General features: G+C 41.0%; 2 protein-coding genes across 2 annotated transcripts; both read right to left on the minus strand.

Annotated features, from left to right (window-relative positions):
• Positions 1-3557: 3557 nt before the first annotated feature.
• Positions 3558-3956, minus strand: LOC138414712 (keratin, high-sulfur matrix protein, IIIA3-like). Its single transcript, XM_069542439.1, has one exon. The coding sequence runs from the start codon at positions 3954-3956 to the stop codon at positions 3558-3560; it is 399 nt and encodes a 132-aa protein (XP_069398540.1).
• An 11968-nt stretch (positions 3957-15924) lies between these two features.
• Positions 15925-16323, minus strand: LOC138414713 (keratin, high-sulfur matrix protein, IIIA3-like). Its single transcript, XM_069542441.1, has one exon. It carries the CDS (start codon positions 16321-16323, stop codon positions 15925-15927), a length of 399 nt encoding a protein of 132 aa, XP_069398542.1.
• Between the last annotated feature and the right edge of the window lie 695 nt (positions 16324-17018).

Here is a 17018-nt window from a genome sequence, read left to right on the forward strand (position 1 = left end):
ATCTTTTCCACAGTAATAGGCCCCTCTGATTGTTGAAATAATGAGTTATTTTAAATATATCTCCAAATTGGATTTTCCTTATTACTCAGCTAATACTCACCAAACGTGTTTGTCTTTGGTAAAAATACTGATGTTTTGTTTTCAAATAATGCTGTAATTTCTCAAGTCTCAGCCTTTGTATTATGCTTATGATTACATCACTGTCACTCATAAGACAATGTGACTATGGGATCATATTTTCCAAACCTTCAGTCTCCAGAATAAAATTATTAACCATTGATTGTCCCGTGTCTAAGCCTTCCTACTTTTTTAAGTAATTGAAATTATAGTTTCTACAAACAGCCAGATAGAAACTGATAAACTTCACATTCATAGGAATTCATAGATCTTTCCAGAAATTGGATCTCTCCACTTTCTATGATCTCTCTTGAACTTCACACATTCAGACTTGATGAAATACTTATCACTGAGGAGAGTATGAAATCTCCATCCCAATTTACTATATTTTGTTGTTAATATTAATAACACAAATTTAAAAGAAGGACTAAAATTCATACCCAGTAATTAGGAAAAAAAGTCACAAAAATTTTATGTGTAATTGACATTTCTCTCTGAAGGATAAGAATCACTTCTCTGTGGATTATCTGAACAGTATTTATTTCTCAAAGGTGGGATTCATTTTCAATTTATGTCAATTTTTATGTAACTACAACTTGTTTCCTATGAAAGGATGATATTGGACCAAAGAGCATGACAATTGAGTTTAGGAAAGAGAACCAATAAAAGAAGAAGCAGAAGCTAGGAAACACTTTATTTTTTATTTTTTTTATTTTTTTAATTTTAAATTCCTTCATTCTTACATGCGTTCCCAAACATGAACCCCCCGCACACCTCCCTCCCCATAACATCTCTCTGGGTCATCCCCATGCACCAGCCCCAAGCATGCTGTATCCTGCATCAGACATAGACTGGCGATTCAATTCTTACATGATAGTATACATGTTAGAATGCTGGATCACAGTCTTATAAGGCAGATTAGAGTTGGACACTACTCAGCGACTGAACACAACGAAGGGAATGGATGATCAAATGTCATTCAGTAGATAAAGTGCAAAGAGATTAAGATAAATTTCAGCAAAACAAAGGTCAAAACAATTCTTGGTGGTTTCCAAAATTTGCGATTTTCCATGAGAAGTTTGGAGTTATACAGGAGGAAATGAAAAGAGTGGTGGTCAAAAGCATACGTTTTTGCTAATTGTGGTAGGTTTGTTCTTGCTGTCCAACCCTGAATAGAAGCACATAGTTAGCTTTTATGAGGTGGAGGTTTGGTTTGTACAGCGATAGAATTCCATTAAAGAGTGATTCATGGCAGTGTCAATAAAGATGTCCACATCATGGTAACCATGACTACAAGTATGATGTTAAAGGATGGTTAGGGGAATCACTGAATGTTAGAGATCAAAAACTTAGTATATCATTTTGTCCAACCATTTAATTTTATAGGTTTGGAAACTGACATCATTCTTTTTATAAATAGCACATGTTTATTGAATACTATTATGCCTGGGGCACTGAAGGATTATGTAGACGGCAAGACTCAATCTGCTGCCTCATGTTTTACTCTAGCGCACAAATTGGCATAGTAGCAATAAGCCAGACTTGAACATAGGAACAGGATGTTCCTATGGAGATGCAGACCAGAAAACAGACTTGTGGACCCAGTGGGCAAAGGAGAGGTTTGGACAAATAGAGAGACTAGCATTGAAACATCTATATTACCATACGTAAAACAGATAGCCAGTGGGAATATGCTGTATGTCACAGGCAGCTCAAACTGGGTGCTCTGGGACTGCCTAGAGAGGAGGGATGGGGTGGGAAGTGAGAAGGAGGTTAAAGAGGGAGAGGACCTACGTGTGCCTATGGCTGATTCATGTTGACGTATGGCAGAAACCAACACAATATTGCAAAGAAATTATCCTCCAATTAAAAATAAATAAATTTGAAAAAAGATTGATGTTGTGAAACAGAAAAAAAGAAGGAAACATTCAGCTTCAAAGTTCTAAATTGAAATATTATTGTTGTGGTGTGAACTATTTCTAATTTCCTCTCAGCATCAGTTGATATTAGAATGCTATGGAGTTTAGGATTGACTGCACTTTGGAGAGGCTAGTAACTTGCTCCATTTACACAGCCAGTACACAGCCAGAAGAGATGGGTATAAAACTTCTATTCCTCATTCCTAGATCAGTTCATTTTATTTTACACTGTGTTGCTTTCCAGAATCAATTAAAGTTAGTAAAACTCACTGTCTTCTCTGTTTTCTTCTAACATTTCTGTGTGGTTTTAAATACACAGCAAGTAAGTATAAATATGTAAAAATTGTTTTAAGTATCTTCTGACCAGAAGAGTTTCCCATAGATCTGCAATTTCTAATTATTTTATCCCTAGTGGTTTCTTGTTTCCTACATTCAGATGGGTTAATTCTCCACCTGGGTTTCTGTGTCTGCCATATTCTTTGTGTCTTTTTTATTCCGTGGCAATGTCTCAGTTAACTCTTACTGTGTATCACTTAGACCATGGCAGTGGTCTCTTGATTGCTTCTGTATAGTCATTATCATGTCTAGCCTCTGGCCCCTTGTTTTTATAAACATCTAACACAGAAATCATCCTTATGCCCAACTCCTGCCATGCCGTTCCCCTGCCCTAAGGCTTTCAACAGCTCTTTGTGTTTGTTGAATAAATGGCATATTCTTTTGGCTAGTTCTAAAAGCACACCAACTTTTGAAAATGATCTTTCATTAGCATTTTATCTATATCCCACTCTAATAATCTCTGAACAACTTCTTTATACCTTTGTCAATACTGTTTCCATTATTGAAAATGCCATCTTCCCTGAGATCTGGACACCTAAATCTTGACTCATATGAAATGTTAGCTTCTTTTTCAGTCTTTCTTGTTCTCCCCAATTGATAGTAACTTCTCTGTTGACGGAAAATGGCAACCCACTCCAGTATTCTTGCCTGGAGAATCCCATGGACGGAGCAGCCTGATGGGCCACAGTCCCTGGGGTCGCAAAGAGTCGGACACGACTGAGCGACTTCACTTCTCTGTTGACAGTCTGTTGTACATTTTCATATTCTAATCGTTGGTTAATTACTGTGAGTTTGTTTCATCTCCTGGAAATTTCTTGAATAAGATGACATTAACCCAACTTTAATACAGTCTATGGTTTGCAGACGGTAGGCAATCTGTCTATTTTTGTTATGCTTACATTTAATACAAAAAATAGAATGAATAAGTAAAACCAAAGTTGTGTTTGCTGGGCCAAAAAAGAAGTTTATTAGAAAACAAACATGCTTCAAGACTTAAGATATAAGAAGGGAAGAAGGAAGTTGTTACTTGAGAATAGCCCAAGCCTTAATAGATGAGCCTGCATCTCCAGTTCCTAGTTGATGCGAGGTCTTAAGGGCTCAGGGCAAGAAGTTTGTTAGGTAGAGAAATGGGGGTTGAACTTTTTCAGACGGTCGGTTGCTTGCTCTGCGCAGGCAGTGCACTGCTCAGCAGCAGGGGGAGGTCCTGAAGGTGCGGCAGGTGGTGCGGCAGGGGGCCGGCTGGCAGCTGGTGGGGCGGCAGCACGGGGACTGCACAGAGACGGGCTGGCAGCACGTGGTGGCCCAGCAGCAGGGGCGGCACACCACGGCCTGGCACGACGTGGGGCAGCAGGTGATGGGGCGGCAGCAGCCCTCCTGCAGGCTGCAGGGGTCGCAGCAGACCGGGCGGCGGCAGGGCTCGCAGATGGGGCGCGTGCAGCGGGACACGAAGGTCACGGGGCGGCTCACGGTGGTCTGGCAGGACACTGGGCGGCAGCAGCAGGGGTCGCGGTAGTAGCAGGGCTGGAGGCAGCCTCCGCCACAGCTGAGGGAGGAGAAGGTGGGGCCGCAGCAGGAGCCGGTCATGGTGGTGTGTGGGGCCGAGTGGGGCTGAGGTGGTGAGAGGAGTTGAGTGTTCTCAGGTGTGAGTGTCTTCCCCTTGCTCGGGGCCCTTTATATACCCTGGCCAGGAGATAATGACGCCGCCTCTTGTTTATTTTTTGCTCAATTAAATAGAAATTTGTTTTGACTAATGGTTGCATTGTTGGTGACATAATCTCATTAAAGAACATCTGTTGCATCCCTAAATATGGATGTATTCATGCTGCTCATCATCAAAATCTAAGTACTCTGGAACGTTGGAGGTGAAGCAGCTCTTGATGCTTATTTTGAATAGATGGCATCTGACAAAACCTGGGCAAAATAGTGCTGAAGGGGCTACAATTTTTAAAGACATGAAAGGCATAAGAGTTTCTAGACCACTGACTAGATCCTACCCTTGACCCCCAAGAGATTCCCAGAAAAGCCTGCATGTGAATCAGACAGGTGTTAGACATAGTCTTTGGTGTGGATTCCTTGGGAAAACGTTAGTGTTTCATTTCATATGGAGTTGGACTGCTGAGCACAGAAGAACTGATGCTTTTGAACTGTGGTGTTGGATGGCATTGCGGAGTCAATAGACATGAGTTTGAGCAAGCTCTGGGAGATGAGGAAGGACAGGGAAACCTGGCATGCTGCAGTCCATGGGGTCATAAAGACTTGGACACAACTGAGCAACTGAACAGCATGGTGAAATGTACATGCCTTGAATAGTACTGCAGCTCATAGATTTGTATTGAAAAGGTTAAAGTTGACTTTCATACACTGAGCATTAGAATAAAATACCCAAGACTGACATCTATTTTTTTTCTTTTTTTCCAGCTCACGTTGTGGCAACTCTGATTTTTCTGGTTTTTCTTAATATTGGTTTTCCCTGAGGCATGATATTTTTTATACTTGTCTTTCTTGTGTATGTGATATGAAATTGTGTAATAAATTTTTTCTTACTGTACCTTGACATGGTTGCTACAACTATGAAGTAATAAGGCAGAGGTTTTTTTCCCTACATAATAGATGTAGAAAACAAACTTGTTTGCCAGGGGGAAGTGGAGGAGGAATAAATTAGAAGATTGGGATTGACATAAACACACCACTATATGAATTAAATTCCCACTCAATTCACTGGCAACCCACTCCAGTATTCTTGCCTGGAGAATCCCATGGATGGAGGAGCTTGGTAGGCTACAGTCCACGAGGTCACAAAGAGTCAGACACGACTGAATGACTTCACTTTAAGGACCTACTATATAGCCCAGGGAGCTCTTCTCAATACTCTCTAATGACCTATATGAAAAAAGAATCTAAAAAAGAGTGGATAGTGCTTGCTTTGGCAGTACATATTCTAAAAAGCAAAGACTTCACTTTGTCAACCAAGGTCCATATAGTCAAAGCAATGATCTTTCCAGTAGTAATGTACAAATGTGAGAGCTGGACAATAAAGAAGGCAGAGCTCCAAAGAACTGATGCTTTCGAACTTTGCTGCTGGAGAAGACTCTTGAGAGTCCCTTGGGAAGCAAAGAGATCAAACCAGTGAGTCTTAAAGGATATCAACCCTGAATACTCTTTGGAAGGACTGATGCTGACACTGAAGCTTCAATATTTTAGCTACCCAATGTGAACACCTGACTCATTGGAAAAGACCCTGACACTGGGAATTATTGAAGATAGAAGAAGAGGGTGACAGAAGATGAGATGGTTGGACGGCATCACTGATTCTATGGACATGAACCTCGGCAAACTCTGGGAGATGGTGAGGGACAGGAAAGCCTGGCTTGCTACAGTCCATGGGGTCACAAAGAGTCAGACATGACTTGGAGACTCAACAGCAGTATTCCATTGTATATATGTACTCCAGCTTCTTTATCCATTCATCTGTCGATGGACATCTAGGTTGCTTCCAAGTCCTAGCTGTTGTAAATAGTGCCTCAGTGAGCACTGTGGTACATGTGTCTTTTTCAGTTATGGTTTCCTCAGGGTATTTGCCCAGTAGTGAGCTTGTTGGGTCATATGGTAGTTTTATTCCTACTTTTAAAAGGAATTTTCATACTGTCTTCTGTAATGGCTGTATCAATTTACATTCCCACCAACAGTGTGAGAGGGTTCCCTTTTCTCCAAACCCTCGTCAGCATTTATGTTTATAGATTTTTTGATAATGGCCATTCTGACCGGTATATGTACTCTCACCACTTTCATTCAATATAGTTTTAGAAGTCCCAGCCATGGCAAACAGAGAAGAAAAAGAAATCAAAGAAATTCAAACTGAAGTAAAACTGTCACTGTTTGTTGATGACATGATACTATACATAAAAAATCCTTAAGATGCCACCAGAAAACTATTAGAGCTAATCAAGCAGCTTGGTAAAGTTGCATGATACAAAATTAATACACAGAAATCTCTTCCATTTCCATACACTAACAACGAAAGATCAAAAGAGAAATTAAGGAAACAATCTCATTTACCATTGTAACTAAAAGAATGAAATCCTGGGAATTAACCTACCCCAGGAGGCAAAAGATGTGTACTCAGAAAACAATAAGACACTGATGAATGAAAGTAAAGATGCCACAAGCAGATGGAGAGATACACCATGTTCTTGGCTTGGAAGAAGTCATTGTGAAAATGACTGTACTGCCCCAAGCAACCTAAAAATTCAGTACAATCCCTATCAAATTACCAAGGGCATTTTCCACAGAATTAGAATACCCCAAATAGGCAAAGCAATTTTGAGAAAGAAAAACGGAGGCGGAAGGACCAAGCTCCCTGACTTCAGACAATAATATGAACCTACAGTCATCATGGTACTGGCACAAAAACAGAAATATAGATCAGTGAAACCAGATAGAAAGCCCAGAGATAAACCCACACACCTATGGTCACCTAATCTTTGACAAAGGAGGCAAGAATATATAATAGAGAAATGCAGTGTCTTCAGTAAGTGGTGGGGGGAAGACTGGACAGCTACATGTAAAATAATGAAATTAGAACACTCCCTAACACTATATACTGGAGAAGGCAATGGCACCCCACTCCAGTACTCTTGCCTGGAAAATCCCATGGACGGAGGAGCCTGGTGGGCTGCAGTCCATGGGGTTGCTAAGAGCGACACGACTGAGCAACTTCACTTTCACTTTTCACTTTCCTGCTTTGGAGAAGGAAATGGCAACCCACTCCAGTGTTCTTGCCCAGAGAATCCCAGGGACGGGGGAGCCTGGTAGGCTGCTGTCTATGGGGTCGCACAGAGTCAGACACGACTGAAGTGACTTAGCAGCAGCAGCAACACTATATACAAAAATAAACTTAAAATTGATTAAAGACCTAAAGGTAAGGCCAGACACTATCAAACTCTTAGAGGAAAACATAGGCAGAATACTCTTGGACATAAATCACAACAAGACCTTTTTTGATTCATTTCCTTGAGTAATGGAAATAAAACAAAAAATAAACAAATGGGGCATAGTGAAACTTAAAAGCTTTTATGCAGTAAAGAAAATCATAAATAAGATGAAAAGACAGCCCGCAGAATGGGAGAAAATATTTGCAATGAAGCAACCAATAACAGATCAATCTCCAAAATACACAAACAATACTGATATCACTTACTATCAAAATCAAATCAGTATCAAAAAACAAACAACCCAATCAAAAAATGGGTGGAAGATCTAAATAGGCATTTATCCAGAGAAGATACACAGATGGCCAACAAGCCCATGAAAAGATGCTCACCATCACACATTATTAGAGAAACGAAGATCAAAGCTACTGTGAGGAATCGCAGTCAGAGTGGCCATCATCGAAAAGTCTACAAGCAATAAATGCTGGAGAGAGTATGGAAAAAAGGGAGTCCTCTTACACTGTTGGTGGGAATACAAATTGATACAGCCAATATAGAGAACAGCATGAAGGGTCCTTAAAAAACTAAAAATAGAACCACTATATGATCCAGCAACCCGACTCCTGAGAGGATACTTGGAGAAAACTATAATTCAAAAAACACATGCATTCCGACGATTATTGCAGCACTATTTACAAGAGGCAGGGCATTGAGGCAACATGAATGTCCGCCAATAGAAGGATGGATAAAGAAGATGTGTACAATGGAGTATTACTCAGTCCTAAAAAGGAATGGAATTGTGAAGTTTGCAGAGACACTGGCGACCGAGAGACTGTCATACAGAGTCAGAAAGAGAAAGACAAACATTGTATAATATTGATTATATGTGGAATCTAGAAAAATGATACAGATGAACTTATTTGCAAAGCAGAAATAGAGACACATATAGATAGTGGACTTATGGATACAAGGGTGGGAAGTGGGGAGTGGGATGAATTGGGAGATTGAGATTGACATATACACACTACTATGTATAAACTAGATTAACTAATAAAAGTCTCCTGTTTAGCACAGGGAACTCTACTTAGTGTTCTGTGATAACATATGGGAAGAAAATCCAATAAAGAGGGGATATATGTATACATATGGTTGACTCGCTTTGCTGTACAACAGAAACTAACACAACATTGTAAAGCAGCTATACTCCAATAAAAATTAATTTAAAAGAAGTTTTTTCCCATAAACATTGTGTGCATATTGATACACTGTTCAGAGGTGGTGGGCTGGGAGACTATGCAGCTGTTCTGTGACGACACAGTCTGAAATGTGATTAATGGGCATGCTTCTTCAGGAATCATTGCCATGGCAGTTGAGGAATTGCATGGGGGAAACATCCTCATTATTTTTCAGCTTTACTCTTCCTATGATTCACCAGACAAGGTATTGGATCACTTTAGTATCATTTCCATCATTCAAAAGAAAGTGACTCAGGCCTCAAGAACTAAGGCTCCCAAAATGGAGTTTCAAACATAATTTCAAAACTTTAAAAGGAATGTAAATTGACCGAACATACAGTCACATTTGGGAGAAAGCCAAGCGCAATCTCATTGAAGTAGATCCTCAACTCTCTTGCTTACATTTGGTTGTCCATGTACACTCAGGATTTCTTCAAAGCCATAACCAGAGCCTAGAAAGAAACTTGTTATTCTGTTCTTTTTTCCCTTCCCCCCACTCCAACTTTACTGAGATACCAAAAAAGGATGTCCTTTTCATCATAGGGGACTGGAATGCAAAAGGAGGAGGTCAAGAATACCTGGAGTAACAGGCAAGTTTGGCCTCGGAGTACAAAATGAAGCAAGGCAAAGACTAACGGAGTTTTGCCGAGAGAATGCACTGGTTGTAGCAAACACCCTCTTCCAACAACACAAGAAATGACTCTATCCATGGACATCACCAGATGGTCAATACCAAAATCAGATTAATTATGTTCTTTGCAGCTGAAGATGGAGAAGCTCTATACAGTCAGCAAAAACAAGACTGGGAGCTGACTGTGGCTCGAATCATTAACTCCTTATGGCAAAATTCAGACTGAAATTGAAGAAGTAGGGAAAACCACCAGACCATTCAGGTATGACCTAAATCAAATCCCTTACATACAGTGGAAGTGACAATAAATTCAAGGGATTAGATCTGATGGACAGAGTGCCTGAAGAACTATGGATGGCGGTTCATAGCATTGTACAGGAGGCTGTGATCAAAAGCATCCCCAAGAAAAAGAAATCAGCAGTTCAGTTCACTCAGTCATGTCCAATTCTTTGCAACCCCATGGACAGCAGCACACCAGGCTTCCCTGTCCATCATTAACTCCCAAGCTTGCTCAAACTCATGTCCATCATTTGGTGATTCCATCCAACCATCTCACCCTCTGTCATCCCCATCTCCTCCTGCCTTCAATCTTTCCCAACATCAGGATCTTTTCCAAAGAGTCACTTCTTCACATCAGGTAGCCAAAGTATTGGAGCTTCAACTTCAACATCAGTCCTTCCAATGAACATTCAGGATTGATGTCCTTTAGGATTGAGTGGTTTGATCTCCCTGCAGTCCAAGGAACCCCCAAGAGCCTTCCCCAACACCACAGTTTTAAAAAGCATCAATTCTTTGGCGCTCAGCTTCTTTTATGGTCCAACTCGCACATCCAGACATGACTACTAGAAAAACCATAGCTTTGATTAGACAGACCTTTGTTGGCAAAGTAAAGTCTCTGCTTTTCAATATGCTATCTAGGTTTGTCATAGCTTTTCTTCCAAGGAGCAAGCATCTTTTAATTTCATGGTTGCCCCCACTCCAGTACTCTTGCCTGGAAAATCCCATGGACGGAGGAGCCTGGTAGGCTGCAGTCCATGGGGTCGCGAAGAGTCAGACACAACTGAGTGCCTTCAGTTTCACGCATTGGAGAAGGAAATGGCAACTCACTCCAGTATTCTTGCCTGGAGAATCCCAAGGATGGTGGAGCCTGGTGGGTTGCCGTCTATGGGGTTGCACAGAGTTGGACACGACTGAAGCGACTTAGCAGCAGCAGCAGTCACCATCAGCTGTGATTTGGGTGCCCATGAAGATAACGTCTGTCACTGTTTCCATTGTTTCTTGATCTACTTGCCATAGGCAAAATGGTTGTTGGAGGAGGCCTTACAAATAGCTGAGAAAAGAAGAGAAATGAAAGGCAAAGGAGAAAAAGAAAAAATATATCCAACTGAATACAGAGTTCCAAAGAAGAGCAAAGAGAGATAAGAAAGCCTTCCTAAGAGATCAGTGCAAAGAAACAGAAGAAAACAACAGAATGGGAAAAACTAGAGATCTCTTCAGGAAAATTAGAGATACCAAGGGAACATTTCATGCAAAGATGGGCACAATAATGGACAGAAACAGAAGCAGAAGATATTAAGAAAAGGTGACAAGAATACACAGAAGGACTATACAAAAAAGATCTTAATGACCCAGATAACCATGATGGTGTAAACACTCACCTAGAGCCAGACATCCTGGAAGGTGGAGTCAAGTGGGCCTTAGGAAGCATCACTATTCGTGGGGGTGATGGAATTTCAGTTGAGCTATTTCAAGTCCCAAAAGTGCTGTACTCAATATGTCAGCAAATTTGGAAAACTCAGCAGTGGTCACAGGATTGGAAAAGGTCAGTTTTCATTCCAATCCCAAAAAAGGACAATGTCAAAGAATGTTCAAATTACAGCAGAATTGCACTCATCTCACACGCTAGCAAAGTAATGCTGAAAATCCTCTGAGCTATGCGTCAATAGTAGATGAATCGAGAACTTCCAGATGTTCAAGCTGGATTTAGAAAAGGCTTAGGAACGAGAGATCAAAATGCCAACATCCATTGGATCATAGAAAAAAAAAAAGAGAATTCCAGAAAAACATCTACTTCTGCTTCATTGATTGCCTAGGTTTGACTGACTGTGTGGATCACAACAAACTGTGGAAAAATCTTAAAGAGATGGGAATACCAGACCTCCTACCTGACTCCTGAGAAATCTTTATGCAGGTCAAAAACCTAGAGGGGTGGGATGGGTAGGGAGATGGGAGGGAGTTTCAAAAGGGAGGGAATATATGTATCCCTATGGCTGATTCATGTTGAGGTTTGACAGAAAAGAGCAAAATTCTGTAAAGCAATTATCCATCAAAAAAAAAAAAAAAAAAAGAAGAAGAAGAAAGAAACAGAACCAGGCATGGAACAATGGACTGGTTCAAAACTGGAAAAGAAGTACGTCAACACAATATATTGTCATCTTGCCTATTTAACTTATATGCAGAGTACATCGTGTAAAATGTTGGACTGGATGAAGCACAAGCTGGAATCAAGATTGCTGGGAGAAATATCAATAACCTCAGATATGCAGATGACACCACCCTCGTGGCAGAAAGTGAAGAGGAACTAAAGAACCTCTTGGTGAAAGTAAAGAGAAGAGTGAAAAACCTGGCTTAAAACTCAGCATTCAATAAACGAAGATCACGGCATCTGGTCCCATCAGTTCATGGCAAATAGATGGGGAAACAATGGAAACAGTGAGAAGCTTCATTTTCTTGGGCTCCAAAATCACTGCAGATGGTGACTGTAACCATGAAATTAAAAGACACTTGCTCCTTGGAAGAAAAGCTATGATCACCCTAAACAGCAGAGACATTACTTTGCTGATAAAGGTCCATCTAGTCAAAGCCATGGTTTTCCCAGTAGTCATGTATGGATGTAGGAGTTGGACCATAAAGAAAGCTGAGCACTGAACAATTGATGCTTTTGAACTGTGGTATTGGAGAAGGCTCTTGAGAGTCCCTTAGACTGCAGGGAGATCAAACCACTCAATCCTAAAGGAAATCAGTCCTGAATATTCACTGGAAGGACTGTTGATGAAGCTGAAGCTGAAGCTCCAAACCTTTGGCTACCTGATGCAAAGAACTAACTCTTTGGAAAAGACCCTGATGCTGGGAAAGATTGAAAGCAGGAGGAGATGGGGACAACAGAGGGTGAGATGGTTGGATGGAATCACCAACTTGATGGACAGGAGTTTGAGTAAGCTCTGGGAGTTGGTGATGGACAGGGAAGCCTGGTGTGTTGCAGTTCATGGGGTCACAAAGAGTCCGACATGACTGAGCGACAGAACTTAACTGACATATAGCTCTGTAATTTTAAGGTGCATGTTGTGATGATTTGATATATGTCTATATTGCAAAATGTTTACCACAGTAAGGCTAGTTAACATTCTTTCCCTTACCTAATTGTCATTTTGTTGTTGTTATGATGAGGATATTAAAGCTCTACTCTCAGAGTATCTTTCAAGTATACAGTATACAGTTGACTCTTGAACAACACAGGTTTGAACTGCATAGGTCTGTTTATATGGAAATCTTTTTCAGTCATAAATGCTACAGTGACATATGACCTGTGGTTGGTTTCATCATGGATATGGAGGAACTGCAAGTACAGAGGAACCACAGATATGAAGTCTCGGATATGGAGGGCAGAATATAAGTTGTACTTGGATTTTGACTGTGCAGAGTCAGTGCCCCTAACCCCAGAGTAGTTCAAGGGTCAATCATAGTATTGTTAACTATAGTCACCATGCTGTACATTAGATCCTTGGAATTTATTCATCTCATAAGTGAAAGTTTGTGCCTTTTGACCCAAATCTCCTCATTTCTTCTACCCCTCAGCCCTTGGTAACTACTTTTCTACTCTAGGTTTCTTTGAGTCTGATGGTTTTAATTCCATGTATAAGTGAAATCATTACAATATATGCTTTTCTCATGTCCAACTTATTTCATTCAGCATTATGCCTTTAAGTTTCACCCCTGTTATCACAAAAGGCAGGATTTCCTTCTTTTTGTGGCTATTATATATATATATATAATTTAGCCTAATTAACAACTAATTTTATTTAGTCATTCATCTGTTGGACATTTGGTTGTCTCAATGTCTTAGCTATTGTAAATTACTCTTGTGAACATGTGGAAATCTCTTTGAGATAGTGATTTCATCTTCTTTGGATGTATACCAAGAAGTGGAATTGCTGGATCATAGAGTAGTTCTATTTTCAGTTTTTTGAAGAACCTCCAAACTGTTTTCCATAGTAGCTGTAGCAATTTACACCCCCCTCCCAAATAACAGTGTACCAAGGTTCCCTTTTCTCTACATCATCACACTAGTATTTGTTATCTCTTGTCTTTTTGATAATATCCATTCTAACAGGCGTGAGGTGATATCACATTGTGGTTTTGATTTGCATTTCCCTGGTGATTAGCATTGTTGAACATCTTTTCAACATGTACTGTTGACCATCTATATGCCTTCTTTGAAAAAATGTTTACAAATCCTCTGCTTATTTTTTAAGTGGATTGGTTTTCTGCTGTCTTTTGTTTTGGTCTGTTGCTATTTAGTTGCAGGAGTTCCTTGTGTTTTGTGGATATTAACTGCTTATCAGATACACAGTTTGCAAGTAGTTTCTCCCATTTGGTGGGTTGCCTTTTCATTTGTAGTTTGCTTCTTTCGTTCCATAGAAACTTTTTAGTTTGATGTAGTCCCGTCTGCTAATTTTTGCTTTTATTGCTTATGCTAGATTCTTCTCAAGGCACATTGTCTAACAATCAGTTTTTCCTCTTGCTAGGGGTGAGGTGTCTTCATAATGGTCACATTTTGGGCATGGAGAACCTCTTCAGAGGACAATCTCAGGTAAGAAGACTCATGTCTCTACTCTAAACACTTCTGATCCAAACTGTTCTAAGATGACTTTTTTCTTTCTTTTATAAAGATATACAAAGAATGAGAGGCCATGAGCCCTTCAGTAAGTAATTCCAGTGTTTTCAGTTGAGGATACGCATTCTACCACACACCCAAGTTTCATTTCCTGGCAGAGAAAATATGGGTCATGTGTGAATAATTCATGCCACTGAGCTCTGTGATTTGACACTGGTGGCAAGTTATGTGCTATTTTCTGATGCCACTTATTCTAAAACCAGACAACACTCATTGAAAACTTTGCAACTTACTATGTGTCTTTGGGCCATATGGGATAATAATAGATGTGTAATTAAGGTTGTTGTGAAGGTTAAATGAGCTAATAATTTTGTCAAGCACTAAGAACAGTGCCTGGCACTTAGTGTCTTATATTTGTTGAGTTAATAAATATATTTTAATAGGTATTGTTTCAGTGGTGCTTTATAAGCTCTAAATTTTGAATTTAGAACAAAGATGAATGGTGTTTGAAGTGCTAAGTAGCCAGTTCTCTGCTCTGTCACCAGAAAATACATATTAAATAGGATTATTCAGTGGGGGATTTCATTAATCATGTAAAATAAAAATATCTTGAAGGAAGATATTATCATTCCCTCTATTTGAGCACCAATCTCTGTAAAGGGGAGCCAGGCTACTATAGAACTGATGAGAAGAACGTGTGTCAGAATTGTGGATTGTCACGCTAACTATCACAATGTGTGAGAGTCCCACAGCCCATGCAACAGAGGGAGGTCCTAAAAAACAATCATAAAAGAAAAGGCGTAAAATTTAGTCAGATTCTTAGTGATGATGGACAACATATTTTGCATAATGAATGCTAGGGCTTTATTTAACAGTATCATTCAACAACCACATTATGAGCAAATTTTAACATGAAAAATACTGTCTTGAATTCTCAATTCTCAGTTGCTATACAAAAGGAGAAAAGCAATTATACATGTAATCAAAAACAGCTAGCAATTTTCAACAATTTTTATTGGTACATATTGAAAGTGGACCTTACTTTATGCCATTGCTGCTGCTGCTGCTGCTAAGTCGCTTCAGTTGTGTCCGACTCTGTGTGTCCCCATAGATGGCAGCCCACCAGGCTCCCCCCGTCCCTGGGATTCTCCAGGCAAGAACACTGAAGTGGGTTGCCATTTCCTTCTCCAATGCATGAAAGTGAAAAGTGAAAGTGAAGTCGCTCAGTTGTATCTGACTCTTCACGACCCCATGGACTGCAGCCTACCAGGGTCCTCTGTCCATGGGATTTTAACAGGTGTCATTTCCGTGAATGAATACTCAGACTGGGAATGTAAGTGGTAACCTGATGTAGACTCCTTACTGGTCACTACTGAAGACCATTTCTCAGGTGTTTGGTACCTACCTGTCTGAACTGTGGGCATTGGTGACTTGGAGATATAGCTGTTTTTGTCTTTATAATCAGCTACTGTGTCCTATAAATGCCATTTACAACGATAATGAGGAAACTGCCCAGATTTCAGTTATTTTAGAGAACAACAAGAGGGTTATTTCCTGTCTTGCTTTGGATTTCTCTGGAAAATAGAGACAGAATCTAATGAAAGGAAATATCACAGAGACCATGATTTCTATGCCCAAAGTGTTACGTTTATTAGAGAACCAGCAACACAATATAGGAGTGAGCAGGGGTCTTGGGAGGACAGGATAGTTTTCATCAGTAATTAGTTTGAAAAGGGTGCCGCCTAGTTTGAAGAGAGGAAGAATGGGCTTCTCAAGAAAAGAGGTGTTTCTGCTGTGAAGCTGTGGGACAACAGGACAGACCCCGCCCTCTACTTAGTGATGATGAGCGCCCAGGAAGCACTGCTCAGCAGCAGCGGGAGGTCCTGAAGGTGCGGCAGGTGGTGCGGCAGGGGGCCGGCTGGCAGCTGGTGGGGCGGCAGCACGGGGACTGCACAGAGACGGGCTGGCAGCACGTGGTGGCCCAGCAGCAGGGGCGGCAGACCACGGCCTGGCACGACGTGGGGCAGCAGGTGATGGGGCGGCAGCAGCCCTCCTGCAGGCTGCAGGGGTCGCAGCAGACCGGGCGGCGGCAGGGCTCGCAGATGGGGCGCGTGCAGCGGGACACGAAGGTCACGGGGCGGCTCACGGTGGTCTGGCTGGACACTGGGCGGCAGCAGCAGGGGTCGCGGTAGTAGCGGGGCTGGAGGCAGCCTCCGCCACAGCTGAGGGAGGAGAAGGTGGGGCCGCAGCAGGAGCCGGTCATGGTGGTGTGTGGGGCCGAGTGGGGCTGAGGTGGTGAGAGGAGTTGAGTGTTCTCAGGTGTGAGTGTCTTCCTCCTGCTCTGGGCCCTTTATATACCCTGGCCAGGAGCTGATGGCCCCCACGACACATAATCATTTCCTTGTATTTGTTTATTCCTTCTGAAATAGCCCTGGTAAGTTTAGTAAGTTCCCTGGACATTTTTTCCAGATGCTCAAGTGCTCATAAAAGACTGTTTTCCTTATTTAATGAAGACTCATTATATTTTTCTATTTACGGTTCAAGTATGAATTTAATGACACTGACTTCAAAGTGTCCAATTATCATCATAATTCGGTGATGCTTTTGCCAGTTGATGTTTTGATAACATGAGACTGGTTGTCATGCTCTTACTAATAGTGGAATTGGATTCCCCAACTTATGAGTGTCCTTTAACACTGTTAAGCTTCCTGGGTAAAGCAAGTTCAGAAAAATACTATAGAGATATTTTGTTTGTCAGCAAAAGAAGAAGTTTTCTGTCTACATTTTGGAGCTACAGCAATGCATCTTAGTAAAACTCTGTCATCAGTAGTTTTTCCCCCAAGTTTTTTAGTGCTAAAATACACAGAACATAAAATTTACTGTTTTAATCATTTTTTGTGTGTGTACAGTTGAGTGGCATTAAGTACACCCACATTGTTTTGCCACCATTAGCACTAT

This window comes from Ovis canadensis, chromosome 11 (assembly GCF_042477335.2).
Source record: "Ovis canadensis isolate MfBH-ARS-UI-01 breed Bighorn chromosome 11, ARS-UI_OviCan_v2, whole genome shotgun sequence".
Lineage (NCBI taxonomy): Eukaryota > Metazoa > Chordata > Mammalia > Artiodactyla > Bovidae > Ovis > Ovis canadensis.